Source organism: Aphelocoma coerulescens, chromosome 2 (assembly GCF_041296385.1).
Source record: "Aphelocoma coerulescens isolate FSJ_1873_10779 chromosome 2, UR_Acoe_1.0, whole genome shotgun sequence".
NCBI lineage: Eukaryota > Metazoa > Chordata > Aves > Passeriformes > Corvidae > Aphelocoma > Aphelocoma coerulescens.
The window spans coordinates 36,412,347-36,431,927 of record NC_091015.1 but is presented as its reverse complement, the minus strand read 5'-3'; the positions used below and the strand labels follow the sequence as shown (position 1 = coordinate 36,431,927).

The 19,581-nt window shown below is 39.0% G+C and overlaps 1 protein-coding gene across 3 annotated transcripts in view; it reads left to right on the top strand.

Moving 5' to 3' along the window:
- Positions 1-2,644: 2,644 nt before the first annotated feature.
- LOC138106439 (von Willebrand factor D and EGF domain-containing protein-like) overlaps positions 2,645-19,581 on the top strand; it is a 36,907-nt gene continuing 19,970 nt past the window's right edge. Inside the window, exons 1-11 of one of the 3 annotated variants that reach the window (XM_069007035.1) lie at positions 2,645-2,732; positions 7,991-8,175; positions 9,484-9,715; positions 11,622-11,687; positions 12,420-12,679; positions 14,077-14,166; positions 15,248-15,392; positions 16,069-16,283; positions 16,604-16,677; positions 18,629-18,902; positions 18,985-19,193. In XM_069007035.1, the coding sequence (XP_068863136.1) occupies positions 2,645-2,732; positions 7,991-8,175; positions 9,484-9,715; positions 11,622-11,687; positions 12,420-12,679; positions 14,077-14,166; positions 15,248-15,392; positions 16,069-16,283; positions 16,604-16,677; positions 18,629-18,902; positions 18,985-19,193 (1,838 nt within the window). Of the gene's footprint in view, positions 2,733-7,990; positions 8,176-9,483; positions 9,716-11,621; positions 11,688-12,419; positions 12,680-14,076; positions 14,167-15,247; positions 15,393-16,068; positions 16,284-16,603; positions 16,678-18,628; positions 18,903-18,984; positions 19,194-19,581 lie in introns of those variants that run through there. The other 2 variants (XM_069007036.1, XM_069007037.1) reach the window with 2 other exon arrangements.

Genomic DNA, 19,581 nt, shown 5'->3' with positions numbered 1-19,581 from the left:
CATGTTAGCAATAGAAGTGTCAAATGACAAAGTTGCTATGTTGGCTGTGTTTATAAAAAAATTCCCTTTTTTCCCCTTTGACCATTTTTTCTGGGATTTGTGTTACCCATGCACACATACCAGAGCTGCACAGTCATGAACTTATGCAGATAACTATTAAACCAGAACAATCTAGTTGCAAATCCAAGAACTTAGCATCAGCAGAGTTACCTTCTTTGTTATCTGAATTTTTAAACTCTATTTTCAGCATTGCCCAAGTTGTGTTCCTTGTCATCCAACACGTCTTTTTTCTTCAACTAATCACTATGCTCTTCCCTCCCTTATGAGACAGTCCTGACTCAGCAAAAGTACTTCTGCTCAGGCTTGTTCAAAAATTGAATTTAATTTATTCATAGACAGAACTTTGGAATCCACCTTAAAATAAATACATATTTAAAAGCTTTACTGAACAGGCTGATATTACTAAACTCTTAAATTAGCTTTGGAATAATTTTCAAAACCAACCTTAAATCTCTCTTTATTTGTTGTTAATCATAAAATCCACTACGGGAAATGCTGCCTTGTGCTGCAGTGTCTAAATGCTCCCTAGCATTGATATCATCCCTCCCTGTGCCATGTTTTCAGTTGAATATTAAGTAATGACTTGGACTACATAACCATGATAGTATCTTAAATTCTTCATTCTGTGGTCTTGGTTTTCCTCCCAAGCATCCTGCTATTTAGTAATATACGCATACAAAATTGCAGCCTGACTTCACATTCCTTTGTAAATGAAAGAGATTCTCAGTAGTGCAACACAATTTTACATAGCCTGTGATTTATTTAATTAAACCTATGGAAATTACTGACACAAACTATCTGAAATTTAACCTGTTGGAAAGTCCTATTCTCCTATTATAAGCGTGAGACTGCCCTAGAATTACTTTCGTTTTCCATAAATTCGCTGTCACTGACACAACTCTGTCACCATGAGTGCCGAGTAGTACTTTTGGCAAGTTGTCAGCTCTTTTAAGCACAATATGCTCTTTCTCTGTTGTCACTGTGAGAGGCCACAAGGCTGATAGTAGCAGAGGGAGCTGGCAGAGGAAAACCAGTCTAGAAAAGATGAAAGATTCCTGTACTCCCGCAGCCATTACTGCCACCTCTTTCAATCCCCTGAATGATCCATGACAAAAGGTGTTAATCCTCCTGTAAATACACTCCATCATGACTAGCAGGGGTCAAAGAAGTAGCTCAGTGTTTAAATTTTGTCAAAGCTTCTCACATCTCTCTTTCTAGGTCTTGACTTCGTAACTTGTTTTGTAAAATACCTCTTTCTTTCCTCTTGTCTTCTGTATAAATATGTGGCATGGGAAAAATGAAAAATAAAACCCAAACTAATTTCAGACATATGCAGCTTTTCAGGATAAAAGTTTGTCTTATCTGCTGACAAATAAACCAGAGAGATGAGTAAACAATTAAGAAAACTCATTATTAAAATTTCCTCAAATCCTTGAGACAAAATTATCAGCCTTGGAGAACTGAGAGGAATCCAAGACACCAGATTCAACTTCAGGCTGTGACAGTGATTCTCTTTAAAAACTCACTATCATCATAGAGCTGAACTGCTCCTTGCCATGAAGAAGCTCAGGGTATGTGAGCAAAAGAGGACTGAGGTTACGCCCACAATGCTGCTGTGCCTCTTCCTTAAGTCCCTGATAGCTCCTCCTGCAGGGAAAGCTGCTCTGCAAAGAGCCACCCAGGTCAGCACCCCATGGAAGCAGTCCTCGCTGACCATTGCAGCCTGGCAGATGTTCAGTGGATGACAGTAAACTGTGTTTTAGTGTCGTCAACTTTTATGTTTTAGATTTAGGCCTACATATGCTACAGAGCATGTGAAACATTTCTGTGTACTGCTGTACTGCTCGGTGTGTGCCAAGTGGTTCAATGACTGAACAACCTCAGGCCTACAATGGGAAATACCACCAAATCTTAAATGCTGAGATTTGTACTGCTTTTTGTTCTCTGACAGACATCTGTGAAGAGGAACATCTCTCAGCAAGTCTTAAAACATGGGCTCTTGGAACTGTCAAATATTTGCTAAACTCAGTCTGCATTAATGGTAGTGAAGGTTACATATAGTAAAGGTTAAAGACATGTAAAATACTCTTGGTGATCTATTGAAGGGCCAATTTGAAACTGGCTCTTCTTCAGCGTTTATTGTGCATCAGAAAATAAATACAATTCTGGGTTGGAGGGCAATAGGACACTGCTCACGATGCCAACCTGCTCTGGGTCTCTTTGGACCTGTTTGGGATATGGAAAAGCATCCTCACGGATCCCCCGACAAGAACCAACGACTGTTTCTTTCCTTTCCTTGCAGAGAACCCCCACGAGGGAGCCCCGGGCGGGGGATGCCACAGCGGCCCGGGCACAAGCCCCCGGCCGTGGCGGCCCCAGAGCCGGGACGGGGCACGGACACCCCCTCGGCGACCCTGGCGGGGCCGGGCCGGGTGGGGCAGGGGGGCGGGCCGAGGCCCCCGGGGGAGGGGCTGCGCGGGGGAGCGGGGTGGGCGCACGGAGCGGCCGCAGGCGCCGGGAGCCGCGGCCGGGCCGGGAGCGAGTGCGGCGGGGAGCGCGGGGAGCGGAGCGGAGCGGCGGGGCCATGCCGGGGGCCGTCCCCCCAGCCCCGCGCCTCTGGCTCTGCGCCGCCGTGCTGGGCTGGCTGGCGGCGGCCGGGGCCCGCCGGCGAGGTAAGGGACACCGGGCACACACACCGGGCACGGGACACCGGGCACACACACCGGGCACGGGACACCGGGCACAGGCACCGGGCACAGGCAGGTGAACGAGCGGGACGGGCGAGGGCGGATGGGCGGCTGCTGCGGGGCAGGGTGGCAGCGCCGGCGCTCCCCGTGCCCGCGCATCGCCTGTCGCCGAGGGCAGGGGCTGCGTGTCCCAGGTTTCCCTGGAAGAGGCTGAACTTCGTAAGTTCAGTCAACGTAGGAACTGTCCTTGTCACAGTGCACTTGCGGGGAAAACCTGCCGAGGGGAACTCCAAGACCGGGGGTGCTGGGTCTCCCACCCTTTCTTCCTGGCGCTTTTCGCCTGTTGTTGGAGCACAGGCAGTGCCTTGGCGCATCCTTACTTGGGACCTCTGTAAAACCTGTGTCTGTATAGTTCAAATTTCGGATAGAAAAACCACATCAAGAGTAGATACGATAACATACTGCAATGAGACTATTAGAAAACATTCTGTAAACACATATTTTACTCTTTCATAAAGTCTATGTGATTATTTACTACCTTTGCAAAGCACCCCATAGGGTGTGAACAGGAGTGGTTGAAAAGGCTGAAAGTGGTTTTAACGCCCAGTCTAATGAGGTTATTGTATAAAGATGTATTAATTTGTGGTTCGATTTTCTTCATTGGTCCATGAGTAGAAGTCACCATTTTCCTGCTCCATGGGATTGCAATACTGTCATTGCTACAACATTTTTGCTCATGTTCTTTTATAGGTCTCATCAGAAAATACGGTATTTTTTAGGTAGCTACACTAATTTTTATATTCTTCTTTTACTCTAAAAAGTTGTTCCAGGATAGCTTCTTCCAAAAAGTGAACTTTTTTCTATTTTATTATTTTGGAAGAGTTTAGATCCACAAATACTTTTGTTAAATCCAGTCACAGTTCTAGTTTCTACCTTGGCATGTTGGTATGCTGCATCCTTTGCAGTCAGTAGATGCAAGAAAAAGCACATTCACAGAGTGGGCGCTTACTAAAGACTCTGTTAGTTTATCAATGGTCATTTGCCAGATCCCAGCCTTTGGGCAGCAGGAGATACAAGCTTTTTGTGCCTGAGGAACTGGATTGCCACTTCTGCCACTCTGCCCTTGCTTGTCTGTAGTCTGCTGTGATTCCTTTTCCTGTTTCTACTCCAGATTGTACCCAGCAGTCCTCAGTTCCTGACTGCTCCATCCTGTTGGAAACATTCTGGACAGGTGAAAAATCACTGACCCCTCTTTGCACATGGATGGAATAGAGATGTGAACAGGAAGTTGAAAAGCCCTTCCTTTGTGGAACTCATTTTCCACCCGACTGCCTCAGAGATAGTCATCAGGAGCCGCTTAATATCTCCTTGGGGTAAATGAGCTCCTGTGTTGATTTCAGAAACTTCTGACTTTTGGTTAAGGTGTTCAGAGGACCTATTATGTGACCCAGTTTACAGCAACCATGGTAGAAACCTCGAAGTGTGTGCAGAGATTTTGTCTGTATCTCCAAAAACGCTCATCCTCTAGCACAAAGCTATCCATGTGTTTAAGATGTTGCAGCTTAGAGTCACATTTCTCAGTATCCATCAGGACCAAGGAAGTCTGGGATGGATCAAAGCAAAGCTCACTGCACTGGTCCTGAAAACAGTCAAGAAAAAGCAAATATGGAATCAAATTCTTCCTGGTATGCAGAGACACAAGTCAAAGAACCATGTGCAGTATATATAGGGTGTTTGTGGAAAGAAGCACAGAGTATGATAAGTAAATTCACATTCTAGGGAAACAGCTGCATATTTTCCCACAATTGACTGCTTTTTTCAGCAGGCAGTGTGTTGTATCTGTACCTCCAAAAAGAATGGGAGAGTTACAACTTTCTAGAAACAAGTCTCTCCTAATAACCTATTGATAACCTATTGCATGTATCTCTTCTAGCTTAAGTGAAAATACAGGTACACAATCTACAGAGGAGATTGAATATTTCTCTTATTTCTCAAGTATTCATTTGTGTATTTTATAATTAGAATTTCATTATTCTATCACAAATATTTGAAATGAAAGTTACTAAATCACTAATACATTTAAACGTCCATAAAAAAATTTAAAATAATAATCCCATATATATGGAAAGGTTTCCATTAGGAATAATCATAAGTAAATGCTAAATTTTGTTAAAACATACATGAGTGTTCTGTTTTGTGTCAGAACGTGTTAGAATATTTTGTGATTGTGGATGAAGTCAAGTCACCAGTAGCGCACATATCTTCCCCTAATTTAATGTTGCTCACATCCTGGACAGAGCTGGTAGGTAAGCCTGCCCTGTAGGTAACCTTCCTTAGCATTTTCAAGCTATCAGAACCTGTTTTCAGCTCCTTATAATTTTGTCAGACTTGAATCATTGGGAAGCCTGCAAGAAAGATGGAGAAACACTATTTACAAGGGCATGTAGTGACAGGGCAAGAGGTGGTAATTTCAAACTGAAAGAGAGTAGGTTCAGATTAGATGTTAGAAGAATATTCTTTACTGTGAGGGTGGTGAGGCACTGGAACTGGTTGCCCAGAGAAGCCATAGCTGCCCCATCCATGGAAATGTTCAAGGTCAGCTTAAATGGAGCTCTGAGCAACCGAGTCTATGAAAGGTGTCCCTGTTTGTGTCAGAGAAGTTGGAGCTATATGATCTTTAAAGTCCCTTCCAGCCCAAACTGGTCCATGATTCTATAAAATTGCTGGGTGTTAGACACAGGCAAAGCTTTTTTGGAGCATTTCAGCAAAGTCAGTATTCATCATCCTGAGAATAATATTTGAAAGAATGCTTATATCAAAATCTATTTTTATTTAAGGCATCTTGAATAAGGAAATCATTATTTCAGTGGAAAATGTAGCCAACTCCCTCTTAAATGCTTCTGGTTGGAGCAGATCTGTTCTGCAGGGGTAATGTTTTTGCAGAGAACATGACATTAATTTTTTGCGTGTCTGTCCATAAATATGATAATTTTATTTGTTTCTGCTGTTGCTGAAGTTAGACAGCACTTCAGTTACAGTCTGGTGTGTAAAAACGTTGTTTTTATATGGAAGAGGGCTTGGCCACCACAACATTTTTATTTGTGTTATTGATGATGACAGTTATTTTCAGTTGTTTTGCAGAACAAAAAAGAAAAAAAAATCAACCAGTGTTACACAACAAAAGATTTCTAAACAATAACTATAGAAATATTAGCATACTTCTAGAAAGGAGAAAAGAATACACTGGATTCATAAAGAGCTCGATGGCATTTTAAAGTGATATGCATAATAATAAGAAACTTATAATTTGATCTTTAGTAGGATTTATAACCCTATTACAAGTGACTACAGTCAGCTGTTTTAAAGATCTATCAAACGATGATCTAATTAAATTGTGGAAGAAAAGAAAATAAAGACTTGTCATGTCTAGCTTGATTTATTAATGGAGAAGGTAACAGATATTAATTGTTTCAGGAGTGATTCAGTTACAGGAAAGAAAACTAATGAGGGTGCTGTATGAAAGGGATAATTCCAGTAAAAAACAGAGGACAGGAAGAAACTTTCATCATGGTTCGTAAACTGCTTGTGCTGTAGATTGCTTGGAAAACATTTCAATAACACACATGACTGACTTGTGATTCTTCAAGAGCTTTTCTCTAAATTCCAGTGAAGGGTAAGTTCCCTGTAAGGTCAAATTGTATGGACATGAATAGCCTACAGGCTACTACAAGAAACTCAGAAACACAGTGGTGGCACAGTCAATCACACTGACTTCCAGCTGCCCTTAGAGGATAGAAGATAAAGCTATTGTTACCTGCCTGGGTAGCCTAAAGCCATATCAGATTAAATCTTCAGTCTTTGAAAGACTGTAGGATTCTCATACTGTGCTGAAAGAGATAAAGTCTATTCTTTCACTAGGACATATTCTCCATTTAAAGGTGGGGAATTACCTGATTTTGAAACTGTTTTATAACTGTGGTTATCTAGAATGACATGAAAAATGTGGAAGATAGTAAATTATTGCATGACTTGAGCCAAGATGTTTCTAATCAGTGACACAATTATACCATGCCAAATATGTGACAAATACAGACAAACCTGGGACCGAAAACTGGAGATCAGAGCTTTCATATTCAAAATGTAGCATTAGACAGCTTTGCTTACAGCTGCATCTTTAAAGTCAATAGTAGCATAATGAAGGCAAGAATTAAGATTCACTGTATCATTCAGTATAACCCAAAATTTTATTCACCGTGAGCATCAGTTGCTGTCCATTTTTAGAAGCAAGGTAAATAGATAGGTATACTTTTAATGTCACTTATTTATAAACATTCCTTTACTGTATTTTTCCCTACTTTCACTTCTCAAGCACATTCCTGAACAACAATGGCTATTCAGTATTCTGCATGTAAATATGCCATTAGCCAGAACTTTTGTTGTCACTGTCTTTGACAGAAGTCAACTCAGCTGCCTGATCAGACTCAGAAATTCTGTCATTCTGCTTTATTTCTGAATGAGTTTGCATTAAAAAAAAAAAATTGTGATAAAGACTTCTTCATATTCTGATCCTTCATTTTACCTATCAATTTTGAGAGAATTTTCGATGCCACAAGGTCACTTAAATGTCAAAAAATATGTTTGGCAGTTGTATTTAGTACGTATTTAGTATGTCATTCATGCAAATTGACTTAAAATCTTTAACCAAGCATCTACCCATTTTCATACACACTTTTGCTATGTTCTGCATGTATACATGCAAACTGCATGCAGCTATCCAACTCTCATCCATATGAGGGAATTAATTTCATGCAGAGGAGTTCTGTAAAGTAATAGTCTATTCTATCCAAAGACCTTTGGATAATCCTTACTCCTCTTAAGGTAAGATTTTTATATTCTTATATATCTGACACCTCATTTGTGTTCAGGTTTCGAAAACCCAAGTCCAGGTAGAAAGAATAAACATATTCCTTCCCACTGGTTTTGCATCCAGGGTAAGTGCCTATGTGGTTAGTATTGCATTTACTGTCCACTAAAAGAAGGAAAGTTATGACATAATGAATTCTATTTAATTTCTGAGTGCTAACATCCACAGTTGTTGTTATTAAGACTTCAATATATTCTTTCATAAAATTAGTTTCACATGATATTGCATATCCTTATTTTCACTTAAAAATGCTTAACATCTTTTCTAAAATACTTGTTAGGCATTTCATCTTGATACTCGAAATGCTCTTGCTCCACAGTTCTTGAGTGCTCTCCTGGTGGACATCAGATCCTGCAGAGCCCTTACCGAAGTGTGGATTTTGATTCATCCCACCTCCAGCAATCATCTATTCAGGATTTAATCTGTGACCATTCCCTAACACCAGGATGGTATCGCTTCATGGTTTTTGATAAGCCTGCTGAGATGCCAACCAAGTGCGTGGAGGTAATGTTACAAATCATTTGATTCTGAGAAACAGATATTTTGGTGAAGAATTTTTCAGTAGGGTAGGTATAAAAAAAGAGTATGGTTAAGGGGACTGATGTGGAACAATACAAAGTACCTATCTTCTCTAAAAACTTGATTATATTAAAATGTGTTAGCTGGAAAATTAAGTCTTAAGCATTGAAAATTTTACACTGAATGGGCAGTAGCAGAGGATGATAAATCCCTTTCAGAGGACTCAAAAACTGTAATTTCTACTCAGTGCTAAAGAAATTTTCTCAGTGGCAGCATAGCAGGGCTATCATGCTGTAAAGCTGGAACTGTGTGATGGCCAGTGTTTTAGGAAGGCCATGTGAGAGCAGTGTAAAGACTTGCAGCCACATGAATCCAGTAACTGTGGAGCTTTTAAAGTCATCATGTCACAGAAGAGATTACTCCTAAAATAGCTTGAACTAACAGAGCTGACTGAAGATTAGTTTCCTTGCCATCTGAAAGCCTCCAAAGACTCAATAATTGCTTGAAATATTTAATGCTTCAGATGTGTAATTCTTTACTTTGGAGCTTATTTGGAGCTTTATTTTGGAGCTCTGTTATATTCTAAGGAGATTCATCTTTTTAGTTTCCCCTTTTTAAAACACTTCCTTCCTTAAAAAGCCTGAAAATGTCGTTAGAATATTTTACTCTTGATTTTTCTAATGAATTGAAATTTCCTTGTCACAGTCTCTTAAAAAATAAACTAGAATCCCATCAATTAACTGCTTTTAAATTAATACAAACCAGTTTAAACATACAAATGCATCAGCTGCCCATGTCTCTAAGAAGAAATCCAGGTTAGCTGAGCCTTCAGTTGATGGCAAAGGGCAGATAAAAGGTGTCAGCTTTAACACCTTTAGTTGATACTCAGGGTGCTTATGCTCTACACTGTGTTTGCTGTGCTCTGATAGCATCCACACAGTCACTTACTGTAGGTTAATGGTGCAAAGTAGCTCACTAAGCCATAACACAACTGTGAGCTTTTTTGAGCAAAACGCTCAGGTGTGGCTTCCAGTTAAGTTCTTCAGGCATTAAATTGTAGCCTGTCTTTAGAAACAAACACAAATTCACTAGGCTCAAAAAAGGTCTTAGGTCTCTTTTGTGTGCATTTGTATTCAACCTTGAGGAGGAAAGTCAGCAATCCCTCTGTTATACTGTCTGAACTTTGCTAAAAGCTAATGGGAGAAATTAATTACCTATGTACCTCTCATTAAAGCACAGCAACAGTTTGATGTAGCATTAACCATTTCCTGATGTTTTTCTCTGGTGCTGAAGATGAATCACTGTGGGACTCAAGCCCCTGTCTGGTTGTCTCTGAGGGACTCAGAATCCATGCCTCAGCCTGGTGAGATCAAACAGTTAACAGCTTGTGCTACATGGCAGTTTTTCTCCAGCACTTCAAAAGACTGCTGTCTTTTCCGAATCCCTGTCAGGGTGAGGAACTGTGGAGATTTCTTTGTTTACTTACTGCAGCCCACCCAAGGATGCATGGGGTACTGTGCAGAAGGTAAGAAAATGCATGCTCTAACTCAGCTAAGTGGTGTGTTTCTGATCTATATCTGTCTGATATTTGGTGGAGTGGAAATGTCAGGAAATAGTTTTGCTAAAATTTCTTGCAATCCTGAATTTCAATATGGATACTATAGAAGAAATGATCTGAAATGATGAGGTGGGTTCACTTCACCCCTCTTTAACTTACATGTAACATCTCACTAATTTTCAAAGCCCAGAAACTCAAGAATTGAAATTTTCCATATAATGAGGTGGGGTTATATGACACATCTGGAAGTCAAAATTCAGTGTAGTTCATTGCACTCAAACTCTCGAAATATTCATTACTTAAGATGCATAGAATTATGTATCAGAGTAAATTTTGTCTCAAGAACTTGAGCAAGCTGTGTTTATATCAGTTATTATTTAGCATTGTTAGGAATATTTTTGTTGTAACTCTTATCATCTTTCTGGAGAGTATACATGTTGTTGCTAGAAGAAAATTCAACACACAAATGCTCTACTGATACACATTTTATTAGTACTATGAGAAAGAACAGGAGACCTTTTGCAACGTCTCCCACTGTCTTGGGTGCTTGTGCTGCAGAAGTGTGTGGGTGTTCACAGCTCAAAACTTCAGTATTTCATTATTCATGACAGATTTTTCAGATAAGGAACCCATGGTTAAATCCTTACAGTTATAAATACAGTGAAACTGTGACAAATTAGTGTAGTAGGAAATTCTTGTTAGCTCGTATAACACACCATTGTGAAAATACTAGCAATATTTTCATGCATCATATGCTGTATTGCTTGGAGTCATATTCTCTATTACTGACTGCTTTCAAAAGCTTAACAGCAAATCTGTCAGTGGGCTTTCTGGTGCCGTGTTGGCACCTTTAGATCCAATTGTTAAGACATTCTCCAAGGGTTCAGGAAGCATGTGCCTGAAACAATGAAGAACTCCTGCAAAATAGGACTTGCAATTTACTTTGGATCCTGGTACATGATGAGGAAAGAAGATATGAAACCACAGCTAGACAGCGAACTAGCAAATTTTTACTGCCTCAAAGCAAAGCAGGCAAAAAGCATAACTTGTTTGCCTCTGCTGAATGCTGTAAATCTGAAACACATTTTGAGTTTAAATCCATGCATTTAAGATGTTGTTGTCATGTAAAGTACATTGTACTGTTGTACTGCTTTTTGTATCTAGGTTACCATGTGTACTGTGTTTTCTCTTTAACATTTGATAGCTGTAAACAACTGAGGCAAATTTTCAGTCTGTCCTCTACATGCTATGGAATTCAAACGTTACACCACTGAAGTGTGGAACAGAAAAATCTGTTCTTCATTCTTTTTGGTGAATGGGATTTCCAGTGTTGCTGCTGCCCTTTCGATGTTGTTTGAGTAAAGTGGCTAACTGGCATTCTCATGTTAAAGCCAAGTTCCACTTATTTTTCTATAGCATTCAAAATACAAAACAATAGCAGTGCACAAGCACTTTTCCTTAGGTCTCTGTAGGAAAGGTGATTCTTTTCAAAGCAGGTCTGCACTGAACTTCACTGTCCAGGGTTACAGTTGAAGTGTTCAGATGTGAGTAAGGGGAGGCAAAATATATATTTAAGAGAATAGTATCATTCCTTTTTATTCACTAACAATATGTATAAGTATTGGCTGAGCACATCAGCAGTAAAAGTTGTAGAGGTGTTAGAATGTTCTGTGCCCTTCACCCTGGATGATTTCCAGCACAAGGCTTTGTGCTCACTGCTGTCATAGCTGTACATGGTTCAGATTACAAGACTGCTTCTATTTTGCAAGTTTGCACTTCAATTAGTGTTTTGTGACATTTGGTCTATAATCTAAGAGCACTGGTGTATGTACTTGGTATGTGTGTGAATATACAATGTCAAAACAATCTGTAGTTGTTTCAGATGCAAGGCCACAGACCTGTGATCCTGAGGGAATGGGAATTGAAGGCATCTGCAGCAGTGAGTATTTTGTTTTGATTTTCAAGGTTTTCTGTGCATCTGTGACCCAATCATGTCACTATTTAGTCATATTCTGTCTTGAATAAAAATACGTTCATGTTATCAAGGGTATTGCTTGGTTTGCTGCAAAGTGAGCAGTTGGGAGGTAATTTCAGACAAACTTGGATTACAAAAGTTCTTTCTCAGAATATTTTGAATATCAAAATATCAAGAAGTACTTGTAATTATGCTGAATGACAGATTACTTCGATTCTTCAGGAGTAAAATATAAGAGGAATCTACAAATCATATTGCTGCTTGTTCTGCTCCTTTCTAAATAGCCTTTTTCTTTTTAATTTTTCTTTTTCTTTTCCCCACTGTCTTCATAAATAGTGAAATTATTCTTCTGTAAGACACATTGCTTTGCTTGTTGTTCTCTCCTGCCTGGTAAAATAATGAAGTATATTTTATTATCTTGAGTTTTTTTGGATTGACTTTTTTTCCCCTCTTTAGCACCTTCCTACTGGCTAGAATATAATCAAAAGCTCATAAAGAGTTTTTCTCCATGTAATAATTAATAGAAGAAAGATACACATTTTTCTTTGATTCTCTTAAGAAATTATGTAGTATTTCCACAAATGTAAAAGGTAATATTATTAGTGTATTATTTGGCAAAAGATATGTCAATGTCATTGTATCCAATACTGATTTTGTGCAGAATAAAAAGCACAGACCACACTTCTGTTTGACTAGGTAACCTGGCTCCTACATCATCTCCATCTGTGTCACCACCACTTCCATCTGTTCCTGAAGTTGTAGCAGAGATGATCAAAGGCAGCATCTACTTAAGGTGTACCTTTGACATTCCTATTGCAAACGGCTCTATTGGATTCATTGTAACTTGGTCAAGACTTTCTCCTGAAGGTATCAAGGAAGAACTTACACATGAAACAGCAGTTCATACCTTCTCACTTCTAGAACTAGATGGGATAAACATCAGACTTGGAGACAGAGTAGGTTAAAACATTAATGTGATTTCTTTGTGTATTTGCAAATATGGCTCAGTAGACACTGACAGTTTTTAGAGAGAGGTCCAGCACCTTGCTGCATAATTTTTCTTGGCAGAAGCCTACTGCCTCTACTTTACACCAACTGCCCATATGAATGTGTAAATACCACAGAACTATAACTACCACTGCCTTTAAGGTTTTGATACTGTTTGTCTCAATACAGTGCAGCGTGCCTCCAGGAGGTAAATTTTTATTAGAACACTGTAAATTAAGAGGATTTTTGGATGCAACTGCATCTCAGTGAGAGGCTATAAGAGCCAGAGGTTATGAAAAGCTGTGTTGTTGATTCATTAGATAGATATTTTTTCTCTGAATGAGCTGCTGCTTACTGGTTTTGTGTCTAGGATTTATATGTTTTAATCTCTGCCATCAAAAGCAGTGTGATGCCCTACCTTCCATTGTACCAGAATGAGGGCTTAGGCTCTCATGGTAACTTTGAGAAGCCTAAGCACTGGAAAATCTCTAAACCTTTTACTTATATATACCAAAATACAGGTTAATTTTTCCTGGAGAAAATAAAACAAAAAAACCCGTGATTGGTGTGCATATGTATGTTCATGCCAAAGCCAGGCTGCTTTGATGGTTTATGGACAGCAATAGCAATTGTTAATCCTCAAAAATCCTTTGGGGACTTCGCAAAGACTTGCCTGACAGTGTTGGCTTGGTGACAGTCAAAAGGAAAGGCACAATCATAAGCTACCTCCTGCTGCTATGAATCTCTTCTTTTTTTCAGGATCAGAAATACTGCATGTGTGGTCAACACATCTCAAAATGGATACAGCAAAATAAAAACAAACCCCAAAATGAACACAAAACCAAAGCAAAACCATAGTGTCCAGTAGCATGGAACTGGTTCAATGGAGGGAAACCACACTGAATTCCTCATCTTGAAAAAAATTATCCAGGTCCATAAAAGCAGGAAAAACATAATCTAAGATCTAATGGTCACTAAACAAAATTAAAGGGCAAAAACTGAAATGGAAAAGAATGTAGTAAATAACATATAAGCAAGTGTAAAATACATTTTCACAGATATCATTGGTTGCAGAAATGCTCCAGAAAAGATTTTTTAGGTATCTATTAAATATGATTTCTATGCAGCCATTAGTTGAACAAGTCTCTGCACCGCTGTTAGAATATGCCAGGAGAAGGTCCTAGCATGCTCAGTCTGTGTCTGTTCTTTTCTTTAGCTGTACTTACCACTGGCAACTGGTACCTTCTGGTGCAACCAGAAGATAGGCCAATGAATTCATCGAACCAGCCCATGGTGGTAGGGTTTTGTCTTCATGTGACCACTTCATACCAAAAATGTATTCTGTTATTCTGGTTTTACCCTACAGGTCTACTGTAGCAGTTCTGCTTTTTTCATGGAGAAGCCAGATATACAAAGCTCTTCAGTTGAGAGCAAGGAATTTTTTGCTGGGATTAAGGTAACTTTGTAAAAACATAACATAGTAGTAATCTTTGAGTGTTGCTACAGCAATCAGTCATCTGACTAGAAGGCACTTAAAATGTATTAACTGTGAATTAATAGAGCGTGTTGTCCGCTGAGGTGGACTTAAATTTGTCCAAAAGCAAGAGAGTCGCAGTGGTTTGTGTGCTCCCCATGTACTCAAGGTGCAGGAAGGCTGAATTGGCACCTTGCACACACAGTGTGGGCCTTGGTTTCCAGCAGCTGGAGCCGACTGGCACTGTGCTCATAAAGTTTGAGGTCACAGCCCTGAGCCAGCCTGGTCTGGGCTTAAATACGGGTAGCTGGGAGGTGGGCTGTGCTGTGCTGCTTGGTCAGAGGCCGAGTGATAGTTCCTACTGTGGATAGAGCTATAGAGAGCCATTTGCTGGCCAAGAATGGCCCAGTCTCAGAAAGATGTACTGCATGTCATTACATATTGGGTATAGTCCTGAAGACTTAGCCTGAGCTTGTTTCTATGGGATTGGGGCTCAGATTTCTCTCACGGAAGTGCAGTTCTGCAGTGTACCCTGCAAAGAGGCAATGGGTTATCTTTGTTTTCCTGTGAGTCTGCATTCAGGATTCCACCCAGCCTACCAAGCTCAGCTGTAGGTCCCTATTACTGATCTCTAACTGAGTTTTTGGTTATATGTTTTTGGTGATCTGTATTGTAAGCTTGCAGAGAGGAATCCCAGGAGAAATATGGTGCTTCCAAATTCTTTTGGAATTGCTGCCTGCAGGTAGCTTCCCACTTCCTTTCCCCCCCCCCCCACCCAGACAGTACACAAAACTGTTTGTGTCTTGGCTTCCAGGAGTTACTAACTTTTGTGGTGTTAATGTGGTTTGCTAACTCCTTACCTTTCCAGCTAACTTTTACTCTTGCTTTTTCCTTATCCTTTCCCCTTTACCCATCTCTTCAAGACTCTGGTTGCTGTGTCTGCCTCTTCTCAATGTACTGCTGCTCCTCAGCCTGTGTTAATAAGCACTCCTAACTGATTAGGAAGCAGTGCTGCAGTTTACTCACAGAGATTGCGTTTTAAGTACATTTTCTTCTGTGCTAGATACATGCAGAAACATATGACATATCAGAAGATGGGAAGGAATACAGACTGACAATAGAAAGTAGCATTCCTATTCCTTGTCCTGAATTTAGCCAGCTAGAAAGTGACTGCAAAATCTCACTGACATTAAATAGTGTTGATGAAGGTGAGTATTACCCTGATTTTGTTATATTTTGCATATTTAATGGAGTTTTATAAATACTATGCTGGTTTCCTTCTTCAAAGAAGCTGTGACACTGTAAAATACTTCCTAAAATATTACAAAAAGGATTCACAGTCTGTATGGTGCTGCTGAAAATATGAAAGAATTACTTGCTGAAGTTTGTAGGTGTTGTTTTGGTAGGCATTGATATTGGAGCCACATTCTTTAACTTGAATAGACAGAATACTGTAATACTTGTAAAGTTTATAATTCAGTTAATTTTGTTTACCTGTTGCACTGCAAGTATGATCTATGCAGTCACAAAGTCTTCATATTTTACTGTTATAGCCATTTTCTGTAATATTTTTTCAAGCACAAATCCTGTGAACCAGGAGGAGCCTTGCCTATGTAGACAACCATTTTTTTTCACATTAGCAAGCCTATCATGATTCCTATTTGTCTATCAAACTGGGAAATGCAAAAAAATTTTATTGGGTGTGTATATGAAGAGGTAGAGAGGAGGTTTTTTACATGACCAAACCAAACCCAAGAAAAATGAGTAATTATTTTAATTTATGAAAGTGTATGTAAAGAAGTTAGTATCTATATTAACAGTAATGTGCAGCATGTGACTTATTTAGAAGAAGAACTCACTAATGATGTATTTTCTTTAAAACAGGTAAAGAGCAGTTAGGTCTAAACTTGGCTCTTTCTTCTTGTCATGTGGATCTTCTCCAGAAATCTTGCAATAATGGAATCTGTAGTCAAGCTGTAATTTATTTCACTGCTGTGACAGACTTCATGCAGGATGGAGACAGGATTACCAGAATTGCAGTTGAACCTATATCCAGTGAGAATTTCCTGTGGAATGGCTATGTTCCAGAAAGCATGCAGGTTAAAAATCTTCACGTTAAGCTCTGTAAACTGGCCAGAAGTGTGGCTGGTGTTAATGAAGCTTTTATTTCAGTTGTGACTTGCTGATTCACACCAAGAGTTCTAAATGGTTGATTTTAGTTGCTTTATTTTTTCTTGAAATTCTGTCTTTTAATTTGAATTTTTTTTTTTACATTTTAATATTGAAGTAATTACTCAGATTGATTATAAGTATAATATATTTAGTATAAAGTAAACTACTATAATAAGATAAATAATGTGCCTAAGTCCATTTATTTCCTGATCTGACATGTTTTACAATTTGTTTCTTTGTTTTGAAGATTACAGTTAGGGACCTACCCACTGCCTACTGCTACTCATTTACTGACCCTCATATAATTACATTTGATGGAAGGTAATTACTGGCTTACTGCTCTTAAGTGTGTTGGGATTTTTTGTGGGTGGGTTTTGGGGTGTGTGTTTTATTTCTTTAATTATTTCTATATTTATTCTACATCTGTGCTGGTGATACAAAGCTGTAGTTTTCTGCAATTATACTGAGTTTTACTTTTTTTTTTTGTGACAATAAGGATAAATGTGCTTTAGTTGGTAAAAGCTTGCCAGACATGATGAGGTTTGTAATATTTGCATTTCTAAAGGCAAGTTTTGCGGTTGTGGCAAGAGAATGAAGCAAATGGACAAGAGGAGTGGTAGTCTGTTGTGCAGTCTGTTGACTATGAAAGATAAAAATGTTTGTATATTAAATATGAACCATGATAAAATGATTGATTAGACAAAACTTTTCATGCGGAGGTGTTTCCAAACAAAAGCATAGTTTCCTTATTTCTGTGTGTCAGTATCTGAATCCTTGTAAGGATGAATTGTTGGAAGCTGTCTGCTGTCTGTGTAGTATTTTGCTGTGTTTATTAGTGGCATTGAAAGTCACTTACATACTGCTGTCACTTGCATGTCACTGGCCAAAAAGGATTTTGAAGTGAAAACAGCTTTCTTGGCCACAGCTGTTTTTGGTGTGCTTCTTTCTTTCAAGATGTTTCCAGTTCACAAAAGACGTCTGAACAAACACAAGCTCCACACCTGAGAGTTTTACATTCTTTGTTCAGCAGGAGCACATTTCTTCAAGTGGCTGGGTGAGAAGAGGAGGATATGTTGCCTCCAAATAAGGATGTTCAGCCCACACATGATAACAGAAGGGGAAATAAAAGTTGTGATGGGTTCTGTGATAGAAGTTTGACTACTGCTACTAATAAAGTCAGTGGGGTTATCCTGATCTTGCAGTTTCTCCTTCAGTGGAAATTTTAGGGATGTCTTCACTGGGCATAGTAACCATGAATGCATTGTGATCAAGCTTTCTCATGAAACAGTGTTTCACTGAAGTGATCTGTCTGGAAGCATGATGCTGCAGGGAAAGAACTTTCTTTTTAAGGATAAATTATTTCATTTTACAAACAGAGGAAACAAATTATGTACTGAATTATGGACAGTCCAATGCAGTCCCAGTAGTGCAGCCATCTGCAATTTGCCTGCTGGCCCATTATATACAAAGCAAATTGCCAGTCTACAATCAACTGTCAAATGCCATTTGTAGCCAAGAGGCTATTAAACTTACAGCAAAAGTTTGGGGGTTTTCTTTCTCTTTTTTCTTTTTTTTTTTTTTTTTTTTCTTGCTGCTGAATCATTAAATTGGCTATTTTAACCTTGCTTCAGGGGACAGATGGCTAACCCTAAGGAAAAAAAGCAAGTTGCTATTTATGGTTTTCATCTTAAATGATCATTGGGAATAAGCACTCCCCATCTCCATCTTAATAAAGCAGACCTTTTTAAAAGGATGTGACTTTCTAAATCATTTTGTCAAGGGTACTTGTGCAGTTTTCAGCAGCTGCCCCCACATGCACACTGCTATGCATCTTATTGCTCTTGCTGCAGCAGTGTACTGTTGTAGAAGCACAAAGGTTGAGAAGTACCCTCCATATGCACTGTTAAAAAAAATCGAGGAATGGCAGTATCTTCATGCTTTTATTTCTATTCACTGCCATTGTCTACATATATTCTACTCATGATCCTTCTTTTCTGCTGTAAAAATAAGGTGGGGGTTTTTTTTGGTGGTTTTGTTTTGTTTTGTTTTTTGATTTAACGCTGCTCAGAGGAAGATATGATGGTGTTTACTCAGGATAAAGCTGTGTTTTGCTCTGTGGGCTGTACTGCTTCTTCTGACTTGGCAGAATGAGTTTCCCTATCAATGTTTTCACCAAATGTTAGAAATCTGTTTGAAAATAAAGTTGTTGAGCTGTAGTGGTACAGTTATTTCATAACCAAAGTGATATCATGTGCTATTCTTTTGATTCCAGCGTCTATGACAATTTTAAAACAGGAACATTTGTTCTCTACAAGAGTACATCTCGAGATTTTGAAGTTCATGTTCGCCAGTGGGACTGTGGAAGTCTCCACTACCCAGCATCCTGCAACTGTGGCTTTGTTGCTAAGGAAGGAAGTGATATAATTGCATTTGACATGTGCAGTGGTCAGCTCCATGAATCACAGCCACACTTATCTGTAATAAATAGAGACACAACAGGAAGCAATGTCAGAATCACTGAGTCCTATCAAGGAAGAAAAGTAACAGTAAGTGGTAAATAATTGCTTACAGAACAGGTGAAATAAAAAACTCACGTTTCTCATGAGGCTATCTTCAATCTCTTTTTAGGTTTTGTTTTCTTCTGGAGCTTTCGTTCGTGCTGACGTGAGTGAATGGGGAATGAGCATAACGCTTAGGGCACCCAGTTCAGATTACAAACATACAGTGGGACTATGTGGCACCTTTGATGGAAATGCAGAGAATGACTATCACACTGCCAGTGGCATGGAAATCCCAAACCATGCTAATGTTCCTTTTTCTTTTATTAAGGAATGGAGGTAACAAAATGCTTCTGTTGATCAATCAAATGTCATCATTTTTGCTTCTACCTTTCCTTCACAGTCTTAAAAACTTGTCAAAATAATAAAAAAAATCTCCTTAAGTTTTTAAGTTGATGTTATAATGTCATCATTGCATTCCATAATTAATTTAAGAGAAAATTGAAACTGAATTGCCAAATAAGTGTTCAAGTACTATGATGTAAGATTGTTTTGATTAGGTTTGGAACAAAGTATCGGGGTGTACAGAAAACATCCACTCATCTCAATTCTTTCATTAGTTACTCTTGAGGTTTTGTGTTATAGCTGTGTGCTGCAGATTTATGCTGTCTTTACAGCATACATAATGTTATATATATAACGTTATATATAGTTATATATATATATA